This window comes from Equus quagga, chromosome 11, assembly GCF_021613505.1.
Source record: "Equus quagga isolate Etosha38 chromosome 11, UCLA_HA_Equagga_1.0, whole genome shotgun sequence".
NCBI classification, from domain to species: Eukaryota; Metazoa; Chordata; class Mammalia; order Perissodactyla; family Equidae; genus Equus; species Equus quagga.
Genome location: NC_060277.1, coordinates 69,534,923 through 69,551,116, shown reverse-complemented (window position 1 = coordinate 69,551,116; position 16,194 = coordinate 69,534,923). Strand labels below are relative to the sequence as shown.

At 48.0% G+C, this 16,194-nt stretch overlaps 1 protein-coding gene across 3 annotated transcripts in view; it reads right to left on the bottom strand.

The window, feature by feature from the left end:
• Positions 1 to 7,527, bottom strand: part of NCBP3 (nuclear cap binding subunit 3) — a 28,640-nt gene extending 21,113 nt beyond the window's left edge. For 2 of the 3 annotated variants that reach the window (XM_046675892.1, XM_046675893.1), the window contains exons 1-3: positions 7,314 to 7,527; positions 5,330 to 5,395; positions 3,078 to 3,183 (exon numbers count right to left, since the gene is read on the bottom strand). In XM_046675892.1, coding sequence (XP_046531848.1) covers positions 3,078 to 3,183; positions 5,330 to 5,395; positions 7,314 to 7,496 — 355 coding nt within the window. In that variant the 5' untranslated portion in view covers positions 7,497 to 7,527. Of the gene's footprint in view, positions 1 to 3,077; positions 3,184 to 5,329; positions 5,396 to 7,034; positions 7,165 to 7,313 lie in introns of those variants that run through there. The other variant, XM_046675894.1, reaches the window with a different exon arrangement.
• Between the last annotated feature and the right edge of the window lie 8,667 nt (positions 7,528 to 16,194).

Sequence of the window (16,194 nt, the reverse complement as noted above, 5' to 3'; positions counted from 1 at the left end):
TAGGAAACCTTCAGGCAGAGACCAAAAGACTATTGAGAACTTTGCCAAAAGGCCTGCAGCACCGGGCAGGAGGTTGGTGCAGATGATCTCTAAAGTCCCTTCCAACCATGACAGCTTTGATCTTGGGGATAAGGAGACCAAACCTTTTTGACACTGAATCACTCAAGAGCAGCAAGTCACTGTTGATGCAGAACGGTCTAGTGCAGCCTATTCCAAACGACGTCCCTGACTGCTGGCAGAGAGGTTAGGAACACAGGCTTCAGTCAAATCAGCCTTCAAATCCCGGCCCTGCTACTTACCCAGCTGTGGCTGGGCGAGTTTCTCAACCTCTCAGCACCTTAGTTTCCTCATTGGTAAAACAGAAATGATGAACACTTTCCCCTCACAGGGTTGTTGAAAGGATACGTTAACCACATAGCAGAGTGAATGACATATAGTAAGCATTTACCCAATGGTATCTTTTATTATTGCTGGTATTAATAATAAAAAGAAGAAATAACTTGACACCTGGTACAGCTGCACGAGTCAAGGTGCTTATTCCAATTTCCCCATTCTCCCAAGAGGCTAGGCCACTTAGATGACTGCTTGGAAGATGGAGAACACCAAACAATGAAAATAATAACTAACATTTACTGGGAATTTACTATGTGCCAGACACCACTCTGAGAACTGCAACATTTTGTCAGAGCCTCTCAACAACCCTATAAGAACTATTGCTATCTGCCTTTCCAGATGAGGAAACTGAGGTTCTTAGAGGCTAAATAACTTGCCCAAGGTCAGCAGAGCTAGAAAGTGACAGGTCAGGATTTGCATACAGGCAGTCAGGCTTCAGAAAGCATGCTTTTTTTTTTTTCTTTTTTGAGGAAGATTAGCCCTGAGCTAACATCTGCTGCCAATTCTCCTCTTTTTGCTGAGGAAGACTGGCCCTGAGCCAAGATCCGTGCCCAGCTTCCTCTACTTTATATTGGGGACGCTTACCACAGCATGGCTTGCCAAGCAGTGCCATGTCCACACCCGGGATCCAAACCGGTGAACCCCGGGCCACCAAAGCAGAACGTTCGAACTTAACCACTGTGCCACTGGGCCGGCCCAGAACACATTCTCTTAACCACAACACCAATGATTCTCAATCCTGACTGTACATTAGAACTCCCTGGGGAGATATAAAAAATAAGAACTACTGCTGAGACCTATCTAGCCCCCCTATTCTAATTTAAATTAATCTGGGATAGGCAACAGGGTTCTCCAAAGTTCAGAAACAGTATCCTAGGCCACGGTGCCTCTTGGATGAAAAACAAGTTGTAATGAGCAACCTGCCACAGGCAGATCTATTGCTTTTTAGGAATATCTTTAGAACTATGAGACCAAGATTGCTCTTCCAAAAAAAAAATTTTTTTAATTAAAATTTAATTCCAAAAGTAATCCTACTCAGGTAGGTATCACATTCCATTTTACAGACAAGGAGACTGAGATCTAAAAAGGTTTATTCACAAAAAAACTGAAACTAGATTCCAGGAGGGCTTAGCGCCCTAAAGGGCTCCAACAGAGGCAAGACAGAAACGTGAGCAGCTGATTAGCGATGCCTCCTGGAGGAAGAGACATGTGAACCAGACAAAGCATGGGGACAAGAAAGGGCAAATCAGCAGAGTGAAAGGCATGAACAAAATCAGAGGCAAGCTATCACAAGGAATGTTCACAGGACTAGAAGTAAACAGGGTGGTAAAACTACGGTGCTTTCAAGGTGGAGTTGTGAGAGAGGCCTTAGGGGTCTACCTGGGCCCAGACTGTGTTGGCACATGAATGCCAAGCTGCACAGCTGTGCTTGGCCTTCACAGGACTTTTCCTGAAACAGAAATCCACTCAAGCAGATGCCCGGAAACCCAGCCTGCAAAGGAAGCAAGGTCATATTTCCAACTTGAACTCATGATGCAGAAAAACAGCAAAGCAGCATCCAGAGTTCAACTCTGCATCCAAGCTACTCTGTCCACCGGGATGGACTGAGGAGGTTTGGGTCTATGGTATCATATCACATAGTGTAAGGCAAAAGAGCAAAGTAGTTAAGAGCAAGGCTTCAGAGTCAGATAAACCTGGGTTCAAATCCTGACTCCACTTTTGCTAGCTACATAACCCTGGGCATTTGCTAAACTTCTTTGAGCCTGTTTCCTTCTTTGTAAAATAGCGATAGAAATATATTCCTCATGGGGTTGTTGCGAGAAATGAATAAGAAATAAATATGTAGTCTGCTAATTAACACAATGCCTGGTAAGAGAGCAAGTTCTCAAGGAATAGTAGCTACTTTCATTCATTCAATGTTTTTATCAACCAAACAAGCCTAGAGAAACTCACACAGCAAAGCAGAGACCTTTAACATGCATTCAGAGGGCCGACTATCAAGCCCTTTACAAATACCCAAATGTGCAAACACAATAGAGGGAGACCTTTTGAATTCATAGACTTCTATTAGAGTGGGATAATAAATATGGCTGTGAACTCACTAAAAAAGTAAAAATAATTTCCTTTTGTATTTATAAATTGCTTTGAAAGACTAGGGCAGATTACTATATCTGATAATTCAGGGTGAGTTCTAGGAAGCAAAGTATTCTAATAAAACACAAAAACAAAATAAAATCACAAGCCTGTATCAACAGAGGTATTAATGGCTTTCCTGCACCAATCTCAATATTGCTCTGAGTCTCCTAAAAGAAAGCCTCACTGTGACATACTTCCACCACATCTAAAGGCAAAGGGAAGTTAACACTTATACGATAAACTCAGAAAATGAGTAAGAGTCCGCAGAAGCATAGGTTCTAATCTCAGCTCTGCTGCTAACTGGTGACTTTCTCTGGGCCTCGTCAGACAAGACAATCTCTTCTTTTTGCAGCTCTAACATCTGAGCCACAGCTAACAGCAGCTCAGCTTTAACAAGTCACCTCAGAAACAGATCCTTCACAAGTCCCTTCCTTTGGGAGCATTTGGCTGAGGACTGGACATGCAAAGCAAGGCCAGAAGCACAAGGCCATGGCAGGGAAGTCATTCTTTGGGGAAATGTGGAAAAATTCCCCCAAAACACCCTGTACCTTTCTTCATCATGTCTCGGTCCAAGGCTACATTTCTTTGGGCAAGATTTACTTCTGATCGAAAATGGAAGCGCTTGGCTCGCTGTTCTTTCTTTTCAATTGCTTCCTAGAAGATAGAGAAGAAGTTAAAGAAGTGAATGGAGGAGGAAAGTTAAATCACAAACACAACATGATGCATTAGTGACAACCCTAAAATAAATCGGAAGAAATAAGCAACATCAGGCCTTTTGTAATTTTTGCAGAGAAATGGCTATCCACGGTCAATGACTAACAGGGCATACACTCATACTGATATAATTTGCAATAATCTCCATGATGATTCAATGCCTATCACTGTGTCTGGGGCATAGTAGGAATTCAATGAATATTTATTGATTCAATGAGTAATGAATAATGCTTTAGTTCTCCAACATTTCATCTATTATTAGCAACCTTATGCGGACAAATTACACCTAAATGATGTGAACATCCCAATTTTCCAGGTGCAGAAACTGAGGCACAAAAAAGTTACAAGGTTAGCTGGAGGTACTTCAGCTAGTAAGGGGGCAGATCTTCTGATCTCAGTGCTATTTCTAGAACCCCTCCACCACCCCCATTTCACACAGTCTGTGTGCATGATAATCACACCTATCACATTATGTCTGCCTGAGCAGTCCACTCCCTAAAGCTTTTTCCTGGTTTAAAAATAACATTGAAGCAAAGAAACTCTCTCCTCTATTCTAGGCTTGTGTCCATGGAATTGCCAGTTTTCATCTTTAAGTGACAAGAAGCATTGACACTTCACTGAAAAACAAAGTAATCAGCTTCTTAAGTTTTTTTCCAAGAGCTAAAATAAATCCAGGTCCAACTGTGGGTTTTTGATGGCTCTTAGGAACCCTTCCCTAATTGCATATTGACTTTGCCACACTAATTGAAGGTCTAACTATAGAAAGCTTGTGGGGATTGGTAAAGCAGCAACACTTCTGTTATTTCCCAATAGTTATGCTAATTTTCTTCACTGAAGTCTTCCCAGTGCAAACAACTAATCTACCTTCCTTCAGTAACAAGTGCCAATTCCGGGGCTACCTTCCCCCATAAATTTGTTTCATACAATGGCAAACTGTACAGGATTAAGAACAGTAGAGGGGCCGGCCCATGGCCGAGTGGTTGACTTCACGTGCTCCACTTCGGCGGCCCAGGGTTTCACCGGTTTGAATCCTGGGCACGGACATGGCACTGCTCAACAAGCCATGCTGAGGTGGTGTCCCACATGCCCCAACTAGAAGGACCCACAGCTAAAAAATGCAGAGCTATGTACTGGGGGGCTTTGGGGAGAAAAAGGAAAAATTTTTTAAATCTTTAAAAAAAACAGAACAGTAGTCTACTTCTTTTCCAATTACAAGAAGAAAACATCTTCACTTTATTCTATTTTCTTGTCTGTCTAAAAAATGATCAGTTCTTTCTTGCAGCCTTTAAGCAATCTGAAACAGACTGAGACCCAGATAAAATATGAAAAAGGCAAGCATGACATATTTACTTTTATTTTTGCTTTTACACGTCTAATATAGTACTATTATTCAGCATTATAATTCAAATTCTGTTCCAAACTTAACTGCATATATTAAAATTTAAAAGAATGTCTAAGTTGAATATCACCAATTAAAACAACAAATATGTATTAACTGTTTATAATAAGGAAAATAATCAGTTTGGCTCTGTGAGGAGTTACAATGCAGCTGGTAATCTAGTAACAGCAATCACTAGATAAAGGCAATACTCCTAGGTACTGAGAGCAATCCAGCTGACTTGGTCTTCAAAGTTTAGACAGCCACACAATCAGGAAATCCTATTTTTGTAAGCCTGCAATTAGTGAGGAATAAAGACATTTACTAAGGGCCTACTATGTGCCATGCACTTTTCATGTTTTGTTTCATTTAAAGTGGAAAGAGTATACACATTTTGAGAGAACGGACATAACATAAAAAGGAATTCCCAGTGCAGAACTTCTTCTTGGATATGGTTAAGCACAGGCATCTAGGTACAGTTATTTTATCTTTTCATGGATGTGAGAACATACCAATGCTGCCCAGATGTTTCCAGGATGCGTGAAGGCATCACTGTGTAATAAAAAAATTTAAATTAAAAAAAATTTTTTAAATCCAGCAACCAAAGAAAAAAGGAGGTAAAGAATAATTGCTGTTCTACAAGTCTTAGGGACCAGGTTCATTAAGTTCACCAGCTTATCGAAATGAATAAATCATGCTCTGTCTTACCTTGGAGGTGACATCGATTCCAGTGATGAAGCTGCCAGCCTTGTTTTCATATCTTCTGCTTGTGTCCTAACACGAAGGGGAAGGGTGAGAAAGGCTGACAACAACTGAGGAAAAACTCATGATAAAAGACAGCCCAACAACTGATTCCTCTTGGACAGTCAATCTTTTCAGCAATCCTTCCCCCAGCCTGACAACCCCTTATTATGAGGAAACCATTCTAACAAGAAGTCTTTTCTAGATCAGAGCCTGTCCAAAACCTTAAGTAATTCCACCTACTGAAGGTGTCCATGTAAATGAAAATCTAAAGGCTTCCATGAAAAATATCCAGGATGAGGCACAGTCACTTATCTCCCCCACCCAGACTAACAAATTCATCATGCCGGGCCACCAGGTGGAGCACAAGTCTTCACCAAAATGCAGAAAGTCCAGACTCTCCTAGACCTCCTGGGGAAAACAGTACAGGGCAATGAAAAGAGGACAGGATTTGGAAGCCCAGGACTCGAGGGGCAGCTCTAAGCTTCACTGGTTACATGACACTGTACAATTCCCCTGGCCTCTCTGGGCCTAATCTTCCTCCGTGGTATCTGCCTACCTTCCTGATTTCTTTTACTGCGCTCCCATTTGCACTCCAGAACTTTCTGTTTCTCTAACAAAACAATCTTGTTCCCAACTCAGAGCCTTTGTGCTTACTGTTGCCCCTGCTGGGACCACTCTCTTCCAAATCTGCCCATGGCTGGCTCCTGCTTGTTATTTAGGGTTCAGCTTAAATGTCACTATCTCAGAGGACTTCCCTGACCATCCTACCCCATTCTGTTTCCCGCTCTGCACACCCTCCCAGACTTCCACGCTCTCAATCCTATTAACACACTTTGTTTTCTTCATTGCACTTATCACTATGAGAAATTATTTCTTTACTTGTGTCCCCCATCTGAAACATAAACTCCAGGAGGGAGTTTGATCTTGATCAAGCGCTGAGGACTGCGCCTGGCACACAGTGGAGGAGACAATAAATACATGTTGAACTGCATGAACAAAAAGATGATAATATCTACTTCACAACTGCAGTGACATTTAAATGATCTAACATAGCAAATGGTAAAATGCCACTACGTTAATTTTGTCAACAGAGTCATTATCGTTTGCTATCTCTATATATCATTCGCTATCATTTGTGATCTTACCTTCACCTTTTTCCATAAGTTCAGTTTAAAAGCAAGACTTGCTGACATGTGGTTAAAAAGTCGTTCGCGTCGGGTGAGAAATTAAGTATACGAGAGGAGCCATGCAGGCCTGAGACCAGCCCTAAGAACCAGACAGAGGACCACCAAACCACAAGCAAAACACGTCTCAGCATCCCATTGTGAGGACCAAGCACCACTGCCGGTTCGCTCATGTTTTGGTTTCATTAAGGGTCAGATGCTGGGGCCCCGGCGTAGGTGCTACCCAGCAGTGCAGCTGCGCGGGGACAAGAGGACCCTAAAGTGACAACGGAAACACCGAGCTTCTGCTGCTGACAAGCCCAGCCCTCCCAAGAGAAACCAGCCGCGCGATGTCTAACAGCCACCGCTCCACCAGTGCCGGACCCGCAGGGGACCTGGATGCCGGCGCCTGCCCTTAGTTCCTTCGGGGCCGCTCCTGGTTCCGTTCCCGCCCGGGCTCTCCCTTTATCTCAAGCCCCAGACCATCCCCGCCCCTCCTCACTCACCCCTCGCACAGACTGGCTCCGGGGCGCAACGAAGGGGGTGTCCTCAACTGCACCCCAGCTCTCCCCCACCTCCGCGGCCCCTCAACACCCGTTTCCGGGCGTCCCGGCGTCCTTTCTGCCTCTCCCCGCCTCCCCCCAAGCCCGGCGCCCCCGCCCCCGGGCGCTCGCTCGCCTCTCCCCCTTCCCCCGACTTTCCCCGGCCCGGGCGCCTGCCGCCGCCCCTTCCGGCCGCTCCGGCGCGGGGCAGTCCCTCGGCGCCCTCCTCCTCGCCCCCCGTACCGGGATCAGTTCCTTCAGCGAGCGCCGCACCGGCACGATCTCCAGCTCGCCCTCCTCCACCTCCATGGGCTCCGGCTCGCCACGCTCCAAACCGGACTCCGCCTCAGGCGACGGGAGCCCCAAGGCCGGCGCCGCCGGGGCCTCCGCCTTCACCGACACTCGCAGGCCCCGTACGGCCGCCATCGCCGCCAGCCGGCCGCACCACTGAGAGCCCCGCCCCGCACACCCGCTGGCTAGAGCGCCGCCGCCACTGGCCACAGAGCAGCCGCCGCCGCTACCTAGAGCGTCGCCTGCTTCGGCTAGAGGCTCCCTTCAGCGCCGCCGCCCCCTGGTGGACGGAGGAACCCTGGACGCCTGGAGAGGGACCTGGTGAGGAGGTGGGACCCAGTGGGGATGGGGGTGGGGACTGCTCGAGGGGGCGGAGCCTGAAGGAGATCGGTGTGGTCTGGGCTTTGAAAATAGCTATTACTCGAGCAGCAGACCTGTTATGAAAACTAACTTTACTGAGCGATCGTCACGTGCCAGTGACTGTTCCAAGCGGTTGAATTCTTAGAACAACCCTATGAAGTAGGTACTATTATTATGAGGAAACTGAGGCATACAAATTTATCCAGGTGACAGCCTGTTTAACGAGTAAGACCTAGATCTGAGCCTAGGTGGTCTGGCTCCAGAGCCCAGAATGAGCCTCTGGGCAATCTGTAGGTTTACAGCGTACTTGCCTTGCCAACCTTTGTCTCTTTCGAGCGTCCCAATAATTGACCCACTTTACATAGACAAAAATTGAGACTCCAAGAGGGTAGTGAGCTGCCCAAAGGCCGGAGCTTGAACCCCAATTTCCTGACTCCCAAGGGCTCGGTCCACTGCAGACTCCTGAGCGTGGGTTCTTGCAGACATTCCTAACAAGAGCCTGGCTGGGAGAGCAGGAGTGTCCTCTAGGCTTCCAGTGGGCGCCACTGGTCAGTTTTTGCTTTGAGTCCTGATTTTGCACCTTCTTCCCTGTGTTACCTTGGGCTAGTTCTGGCCCCTTTCTGTGCCTGTCTTCCCATCTGAGGAGAGCGTAGGTGGGACGTTAGGGTCTCCAAGACCCTACCAGCTCTGACCATGGAGGAAGAAGTAATTACAAACTGAGGGAGAGCATGATCAGCATCAGACACACCTGGGTTTCCGGCTGGCTAGCTCTGCCCCTTACACCACATGTGACCTTGGGTAAGCCACTTAACCCTCTGGAATCTCAGTTCCTTCGTCACTAAAATGGGAAAATATGCCCCAAACTGTTGTGACAGTTAAATGAGATTATATGTAGATACAGCATCCAACAGAAGGGGTACAGTACTTCATAGTTTTTCTTAAATTGGGGTTAAAACACAGGACACACACAAGATGGAGCTCTTTATTATTTTTTTTTAAGATTTTTTTATTTTTCCTTTTTCTCCCCAAAGCCCCCCGGTACGTAGTTGTATATTTTTAGTTGTGGGTCCTAGTTGTGGCATGTGGGATGCCGTCTCAACATGACCTGATGAGCAGTGCCATGTCCGCACCCAGGATCCGAACCGGCGAAACCCTGAGCCGCCAAAGAGGAGCGTGCGAACTTAACCACTCGGCCACGGGCCGGCCCAAGATGGAGCTCTTTAGAGGGCCAGTTTCGCTTGATGAAAGGGACACATCATAGTTACAAAACTGGGTTGAATGCATGGAATGCACCTGCGTGAATTTTTAATCTTTCAAAGAAAGTTTGTGCTCGGGGTGGTCAGCCTTGGGTGACAGTCACAGACCCCACCATTACACTTATTTTCTAGGCCTGTGGGGTGGGCAGTGGGGAGAGGAGGAAGCAATCCTCCTCTGCTATGGACACCAGGAGGCCAGCAGAGGAGGCTGGGCGGGCCTCTCTCCCCACAGGGCAGGAGCCTTGCTACTCAAGGATTCAGGCTGCAGTTCAGCACAGTTCAGAGGAGAACCAGCCCCCTGGGGGAGCTCTGGCTGGTGGGAGAATTAGGAATCCAGACGAGCCAGGGAACAGGCAAGCACCAGGCTTCCTAGACTCCTGTCAGGAGAGTCTTCATGCCTGTCCCTTTTTGGTCACCTAACTCACCCCCAACCCCCTTCCTGTCCTCGGGGCAGCCTGCTGAGATGGGGCCACAGAATTAGGAGTGGTAAAGAATAATTTTCAAACAAGTTTAAAAACATGACTCTCAAATATAAAACGAACACATGTGAAAGCTTTCATTCATTCATTAATGAATGAAGACATCAGTAAGACATTAAGACTAGTTCAAAAGAGAATTTGAGAATGAATACAGAGTTGGTCAGTCAAACCAATACTGAAATAAACCTAACAACACAGGTTAATGCCCTATAAGGCAAGAAACTGTAACCTTTGGGGTTCCCTTTTCTACCAGAAAGAAAACATTTGCGTTGCTATTGGACAAGAATTATTTACTCATTATGAACTTTCTATAAATTAACCTCTAACCTTACAGAGTTGTAAAATGCCCTAATCAATAGTAAATCAGAAGTCAACCTAAGGTACACATCCCTAGAGAATCAGAGGATGCCCAGGTGGACTAGCCATGTTGGACAACACCTGGCACGACACTGAGAGGACATCATGGGTTCTTTGCCCTATTTCTAAAGTCTAGATAATTTTTTATTAACAAAAGAAACCAGGAGAGTGGGACGCTAGAACAGACTAGAGAGAGAGTTTTACAAAGGGAGCAATGACGTGTCAAAGGCAGCCACAAGTTCACGGTGGAGCTTGGCTTGGGTCCAGAGGTTTGTTGGCCATTGGTCACCTTGAGGAGACCAGTGTCCACGAAGGGGAAGGTAGATTAATGGAACCTGAGCAAGTCTGGGCAACTCTTTTGAGAAGTTTGTGAAGATGGAGGCTAGGGGACAAGGGAGGATCATAACAGGGTCCTCTAAAAGATTTCTTTTTTTTTTTCCTTTGAAGGAAACTGGCCATTCCCTCTCCTTTCTCTCGCCCTCTCCCATCCAGAGAAGAGAGGAATAAAAATAATGGAACCCTATCCCTCTTGGGGTAACAAAGGGAAGCCATTAAAAGGTAATATAAGCTCCTCAGGTGAAATCGGATGCTACTTGAGGACTGGTGACATTGTCCACTGGCCTGGGTGATGCCCTGCTGATTCAAGCAGAGACATTCTTTAATGCAATTTTAAACTGAGCACACACAACCCCGTGCCCCGCAGCCCCCAGTTCATGTCTATCCCTGGATCATGTGCAGGTCTATACTTAAGGAAAAGTTCCCACATTTAAACGAAAGGTCATGAGGCAGCTGACGCCGGGGCGAGGGGGAGTTGTATCCATGCCCTCACCTCCTACACAGCTAAATTCTTGGAAGGACTATCTTCCCTCACTTTCTCCGTCTGACTTGACCACTCAGCATCGTGGACTCTGAGGTCCACTCCCTAGTTCTTGAAACCACACACGCTTTTCCATTACAAGACCACACTTGGTTTTCCTTTCACCTCCCAGGCTGCACCTGCTCCAGTGCCTTTGTAGGTTCTTCCTCCTCCCCCAACACTGACAGTCCTCCAAGGCTCAATCCTGGACCCTCTTTCTTCTCACCCCATGCCCGCTCCCTAGGCCATCTCATGATACCCACGGCTTCCAATATCACTGCCATCCACACCTTGAGGACCCCCACATCTGCATCTCCAGGTCTCCCCTCTCCTCCACGCTCCAGGCCCACATGTGCAACTGCCTACTGGACATCTTCCCTTGAATGTGTCAAGGCACCTCACACTCAACTTGTCTAAGACTCAGGATCCTCCCTTCTGAGCCATGTCCATTCTTGTGTTCCCTACCTCCCTGATCAGCACGACAGTCAATCCAGGTGTGTAAGCCTGGAAGCCAGGAGCCACCCTTGACACCTTCCTCTCCCTCCCCCATAACCAGGCCACACACAGTCTCGTCATATCCCTCATGCCCATCTGCTTCTTTTCATCCTCTCAGCTACCACCCCTCAGCTTCTTTCCATCCCAGCCACCATCATATCATCTCTTGTCTGGACACAGCAGAGACCTCCTCCCTGTTTTCTCTATTTTTCTGGCTCCTCTGCTCCCATCCCTCCTCTACACTGCAGCCAGAGTGATCTTTTCAGCACACATTATCCAGCCCTGCCCTCCTCTCCACCTTCACCTTGCACTACTCTTCTCCTCAGTCCCACCATCACTACTTCGGTCCTTGGAAAGCACCATACTCCTTCCTACCACAGGGCCCTTGCACAAGCTGGTCTCTCTGCTTGGAGCTTTCCTCTTCCTTGGCCTAGATGGTTCTTCCTCAACTTCAGATCTCAGCTGGAGCCTCCCTTCCTCTGGGAAGCCTCCCCACTACTCTCAAGGAGCCAGCACCACAAGCCTTTCCTATAGAGCACTCGTATCAGTTCAAAATCATCGACACACATGCATGGCAACTTGATTAAGGTCTGTCACCTGTGATGGACTGTGAGAGCCATGAGAGCAGGAACAGTGTTGGTTTGGCTTAGTATCTAACTCAGTGCCTGGTTATAGAAGGCCCTGGACAAATATTGGATGGTTGGATGGATGCATGCAGGGATGGATGGATAGATGGATAGATGGATGGATGGATGGATGGATGGACATGTCAAAAGGAAATGAGACCATTGCCCACATTAGATTTAGAAATATGGAGCACCAGATCTACCACCCCCCTTTACCAAATTCTCAACCAGGGCTATTCATGTCTCAGTGTTCATTAAAATCATCTAGGTAAGGGTATATACTTGCAACAAGTAGATAAATAAGTCCTGGAGATTTAAAACACAGTACAGTGATTACAGACAAGAAAACTGCATTATAAACATTAAACTTGCTAAGAGACTAGATCCTAATTGTTCCTACGACTAGATGAAATGATAATTATGTGATGAGACAGCAGTGTTAGCTAACGCTACAATGGCAATCATATTGCAATATAAATGTATCAAATCAATATGCCGTATACTTTAACTTTATACAATGTTATATGTCAATTATAATTCAATTTTTAAAATAATAAAAAATTTTTAAAAATCACCTAGGAAGCTGAAAGGATTACATCCTGTTTGATTCCAACTATATATGACATCCTGGAAAAGGCAAGACTGTGGAGACAGTCAAAAGATAGTGGTTGCCAGGGTTTGGGGGGATGGGGGAGTAGGAGTAGGGGGCTAGAATTGGGGGTAGGGGTAGGGGTGGGAGGAGTAGGAGTCAGGGTGGGAGGGAGAGGTGGGAGAAGGGAGGGAGGAACAGGTGGAGCACAGGGGACTCTTAGGGCAGTGAAATGATTCTGTATGAAACTGTAATGGTGGATGTATGACGTTACATGTTTGTCAAAACTCATAGAATGTACAACACAGTAACTATGGACTTTAGTTACTAATAACGTATCAATATTAGCTCGTTGGTTGTAACAAATGTGCTGCACTAAGACAAGATGTTACTAATAGGGGAAACTAGAGGGCGGGAGAGGGGGTTGAGAAGACGTATGGGAACTCTGTGCTTTCCACTCAGTTTTTCCGGAAATCCAGAACTGTTCCAAAACATAAAATCTACTCATTAAAAAAAAAAAAAAATCCTGAGACACAGACTACATCCTGGACTAATAAAATCAGAATCTGTGAAGGTGGAGCCCAGGCATCAGGACTTTTTTAAAACTCCCTAGGAGATTCTAGCATGTAGCCAGTCTTATCTACTCTTTAGACTGAATTGCTAATGGAAGGGAGCAGACCACAGCTGGGAGCCCTCTCTCAGCTTTGGGGTGGGTTTCCCAGGGAGGTGGGTGGATGTTGGCACAGATTACCTGAAGGAAGGAGAAGAGAGCACCTGAGAGAAGGAGGTCCTCTCGTATGAAAGCTCCAGGACCTTGGCAATGGTCCCCTGGACTCTGGGGGAGACCGAGTGTGGGCAAGTTTAACCAGCCCCTTCCTGTGTTGCAGATTCCTTGTTCCAGTTCATTCCTTCAGTGCAGACCTGGGCCTAGGCCATAGGGGTAGGGTCTTGGGGAAACAAAAGGGCTGAGGGGTCAAACGGCTCTTAATGAAGAAAGCACCAGCCAGTCGCATGGACCATGGTTAGGACAGACAGTGACCAGTCCTGCTGGGGATGGGAGAGAGTGAGACGCGCAGTAAGAGGGAAGGAGCCAGTGCAGCGGGCATCTGAGAGAGAAGGCAAGAGGGGCTGCCCCTTGCATGCCCAGGAGTGTGGGGCAATGGCTTTTGCAAAGCCAAGGGGATGGAATATCTGGGTTATAGCTACAGCGGGGGCCTGAGCTAGTTTGAAGGCTGAGGAGCAGGAACGGAGGACCAGAAAAGGCCAGAGATATGCAGGCCAGAAAAGGGACTTACTAGAGATCGGGTGGAGAGAATGGGGTCCCAGAGGGAAGGCCTCATTCTTGTGATTCAGCTAAAGGATGCTCTTCGAATGGCTTTCATCAGGGTGGAAAAGTGAGTGAGCAGATATAAGTTGTGAAAGTGACTCAGCCAGAGGGTAGGTTACAATTCCTGGACCCTGGTTCCAGTCATAGAGATGAACCAGACTCTAGACCACATTCCAAGGGTGCCTCTGAGGCTGCAGACCAGGGAAGGCTTCCTAGAGGTTGTGACTTGAGATGGTGGGAGCCTAGGCAGTGAGGAGGGCAGAGAGGCTGACCACAAAGCTGGGATGGGCTAATGACAAACTGGTCAGCCCAACCTGGGCAGGGACAGGCAGCTGCCCTGGAGAGTGAGAGGACCCAGACTTTGTTCCCTGGCTCATTCCTAGCTAGAGAAATGGATGTGTCTGAGAACCTAGAAGGCAGAGCCAGGTCTGTGTGTGTATGAGGGAGAAGACCAGGGGCAGGAGATGGTCATTTAATTTAAGGAGATGCCCAGGAGGCAGCCCCGTAAAACAGGCCTTCTTGTTTGCTTGAACAGAGACTGTGTGAGTATGCCAGGCTGTGTGTGTGTGTGGTGGGGAGGACTCTGTAACCTGTGGGGTGTCTATATGGGTCCTAGTATGTGTGGGTGTCTCCCTGGGAAAACTGTAACCCTCAGTGGCCCTGAGCACCTCTCCCTCCCCTCCCCCAGACTGAGACCATATAGGATGAGAGGGGCTGCGGGGAGCAGAGACCAAGCAAAATGCCTGTGGGATCCAGAGTCCAAAGACATTCTCTGCCAGGAATCTGGACCTCCCAGGGCAAACCTCCGACTGCCTTCCAGCCTTCCACTGGACACACCTGGCCTGGGCTCTGCTCCCCCGTGTGGTTAGATCTGGAAGTGCAGCCTCCATCTCTCATTTTCCCAGGTGCCCTTTCGCATGTGTAGGGCTCTCGGTTTTCCTGGCAGCTAGTGTGGGAGGACATGGGTGGGGTGGATGGGCAGGAGACCTGGGCTCTGGCCTGGCTCTTCCCTGACTCACCATGTGACTCAGTGAGTCACTGCTCCCTGGGCCTCAGTTTCCCTACCACAGTGTGCCTCCTGGAGTGGTTGTCCTCCTGGGGAGGTGACATCATGCACCCATGGTCTGGCTCTTACGCATGATGATCTGGCCTGTCAGACCCAGGCCCGGAGTTTGGTGACCAGGGCCTGGGATAGAGCAGCATGGGGATTTTTCTGACTGCACAATAGGTCTTAGAGAGTGGGGCTGACTTTGACAAGCAGAGGCAGGAGTTGGGGGAAAGCAGTGTTCTGGAGGAGTGAGTGGACCTGAAGAGCCATGGGGAGGGAGAATGAATGGAGCATGGGTGGGTGGGGCATGGGTCAGGAGAACACCCAGAGAGGCCAGTGGGGCTGATGGCAGGGACCTCGAATGCAAGACTGAGCACTATAGGGAGCACAGAAGGATTCTAAGTAGGGTGGGCATGGTCAGATGGGCACCTAGAGATTGCTCTGGCAACTGGTAAGAGGATGGATTGGAGTGCTGAGGCCCAAGGCCAGGAGACCAGTGAGGAAATTAGATGGTGGGGTCCAAAATGCAACAGGACGACCAGGAAACAGGAAGGTGTGATGTTGGTCTCCATTTCTCAGACGGAAAAACTGATCACCACGCTGGGCAGCCTCTGCCTGGTCTCCTTCTGGTTGGTCTCCAGTTTCACCCAGCTGGGATCTCCAAAAGATGGGCAAATACCAATCATGCAGGACATGCTGAGCCCGTGACCTCTAAGGCTAGACAGAACATTGTTTTTCTTCTAAGGGTTTCACTTGCTAAGTACTGTGTGCCAAGCACTGTGTCAGATGCTCTGCACAAGGACTTCATTTTAACCTCACAAAAACCCCCTGAGGAAATGCTGACATTACCTGCATTCTACCGGTAATGAAACCGAGAGTCCTCCAATGACTTGCCAAAGGTCACACAGCTACTAAATGGCAAAGCTTCGATTCAAGCTCAAGGCTGTCTGACCTCAGTGAGGACTCTTCATCTTGGCCATGGAGGGTCCTACTATGAGCAGGGAGCTGCAGGGTCCAAAAGCCTGTACCAGTGTCCAAGGCCAAGGGGGCACAGGTCACAGTCCCGGGTCACAGGGACTCCTGTGAGGCTCCACTGGCCCCATGAAGAGTGGTGACAGCTCCCCAGGACCAGACCTCGGGCTCCCTGGGCCTCTGTGCAACAGGCAGGGTGTCCTCATGGGCAGCTCATTGGTCCCCAAACACCCTATTCTTCCGAAGGAGGGGCCATGGGACCTGCCCAGCAGACTGAGCAAAATCCTGGCCTGGCTCCTCGCCCTGCAGAGCCAGCCCTTCTCCCTCCCTCCCTCCCTCTCACTTCCCCCCCAGAGCTCCTCCCACTCCTGTCCTGCTGGACCCTTCCAGGAAAGCTAGCAAAGCCAGCTGGCCCAGCTGGTGAGAAAGAACACACAGCCAGATGGAGAAAATGTACACATAAAAAAA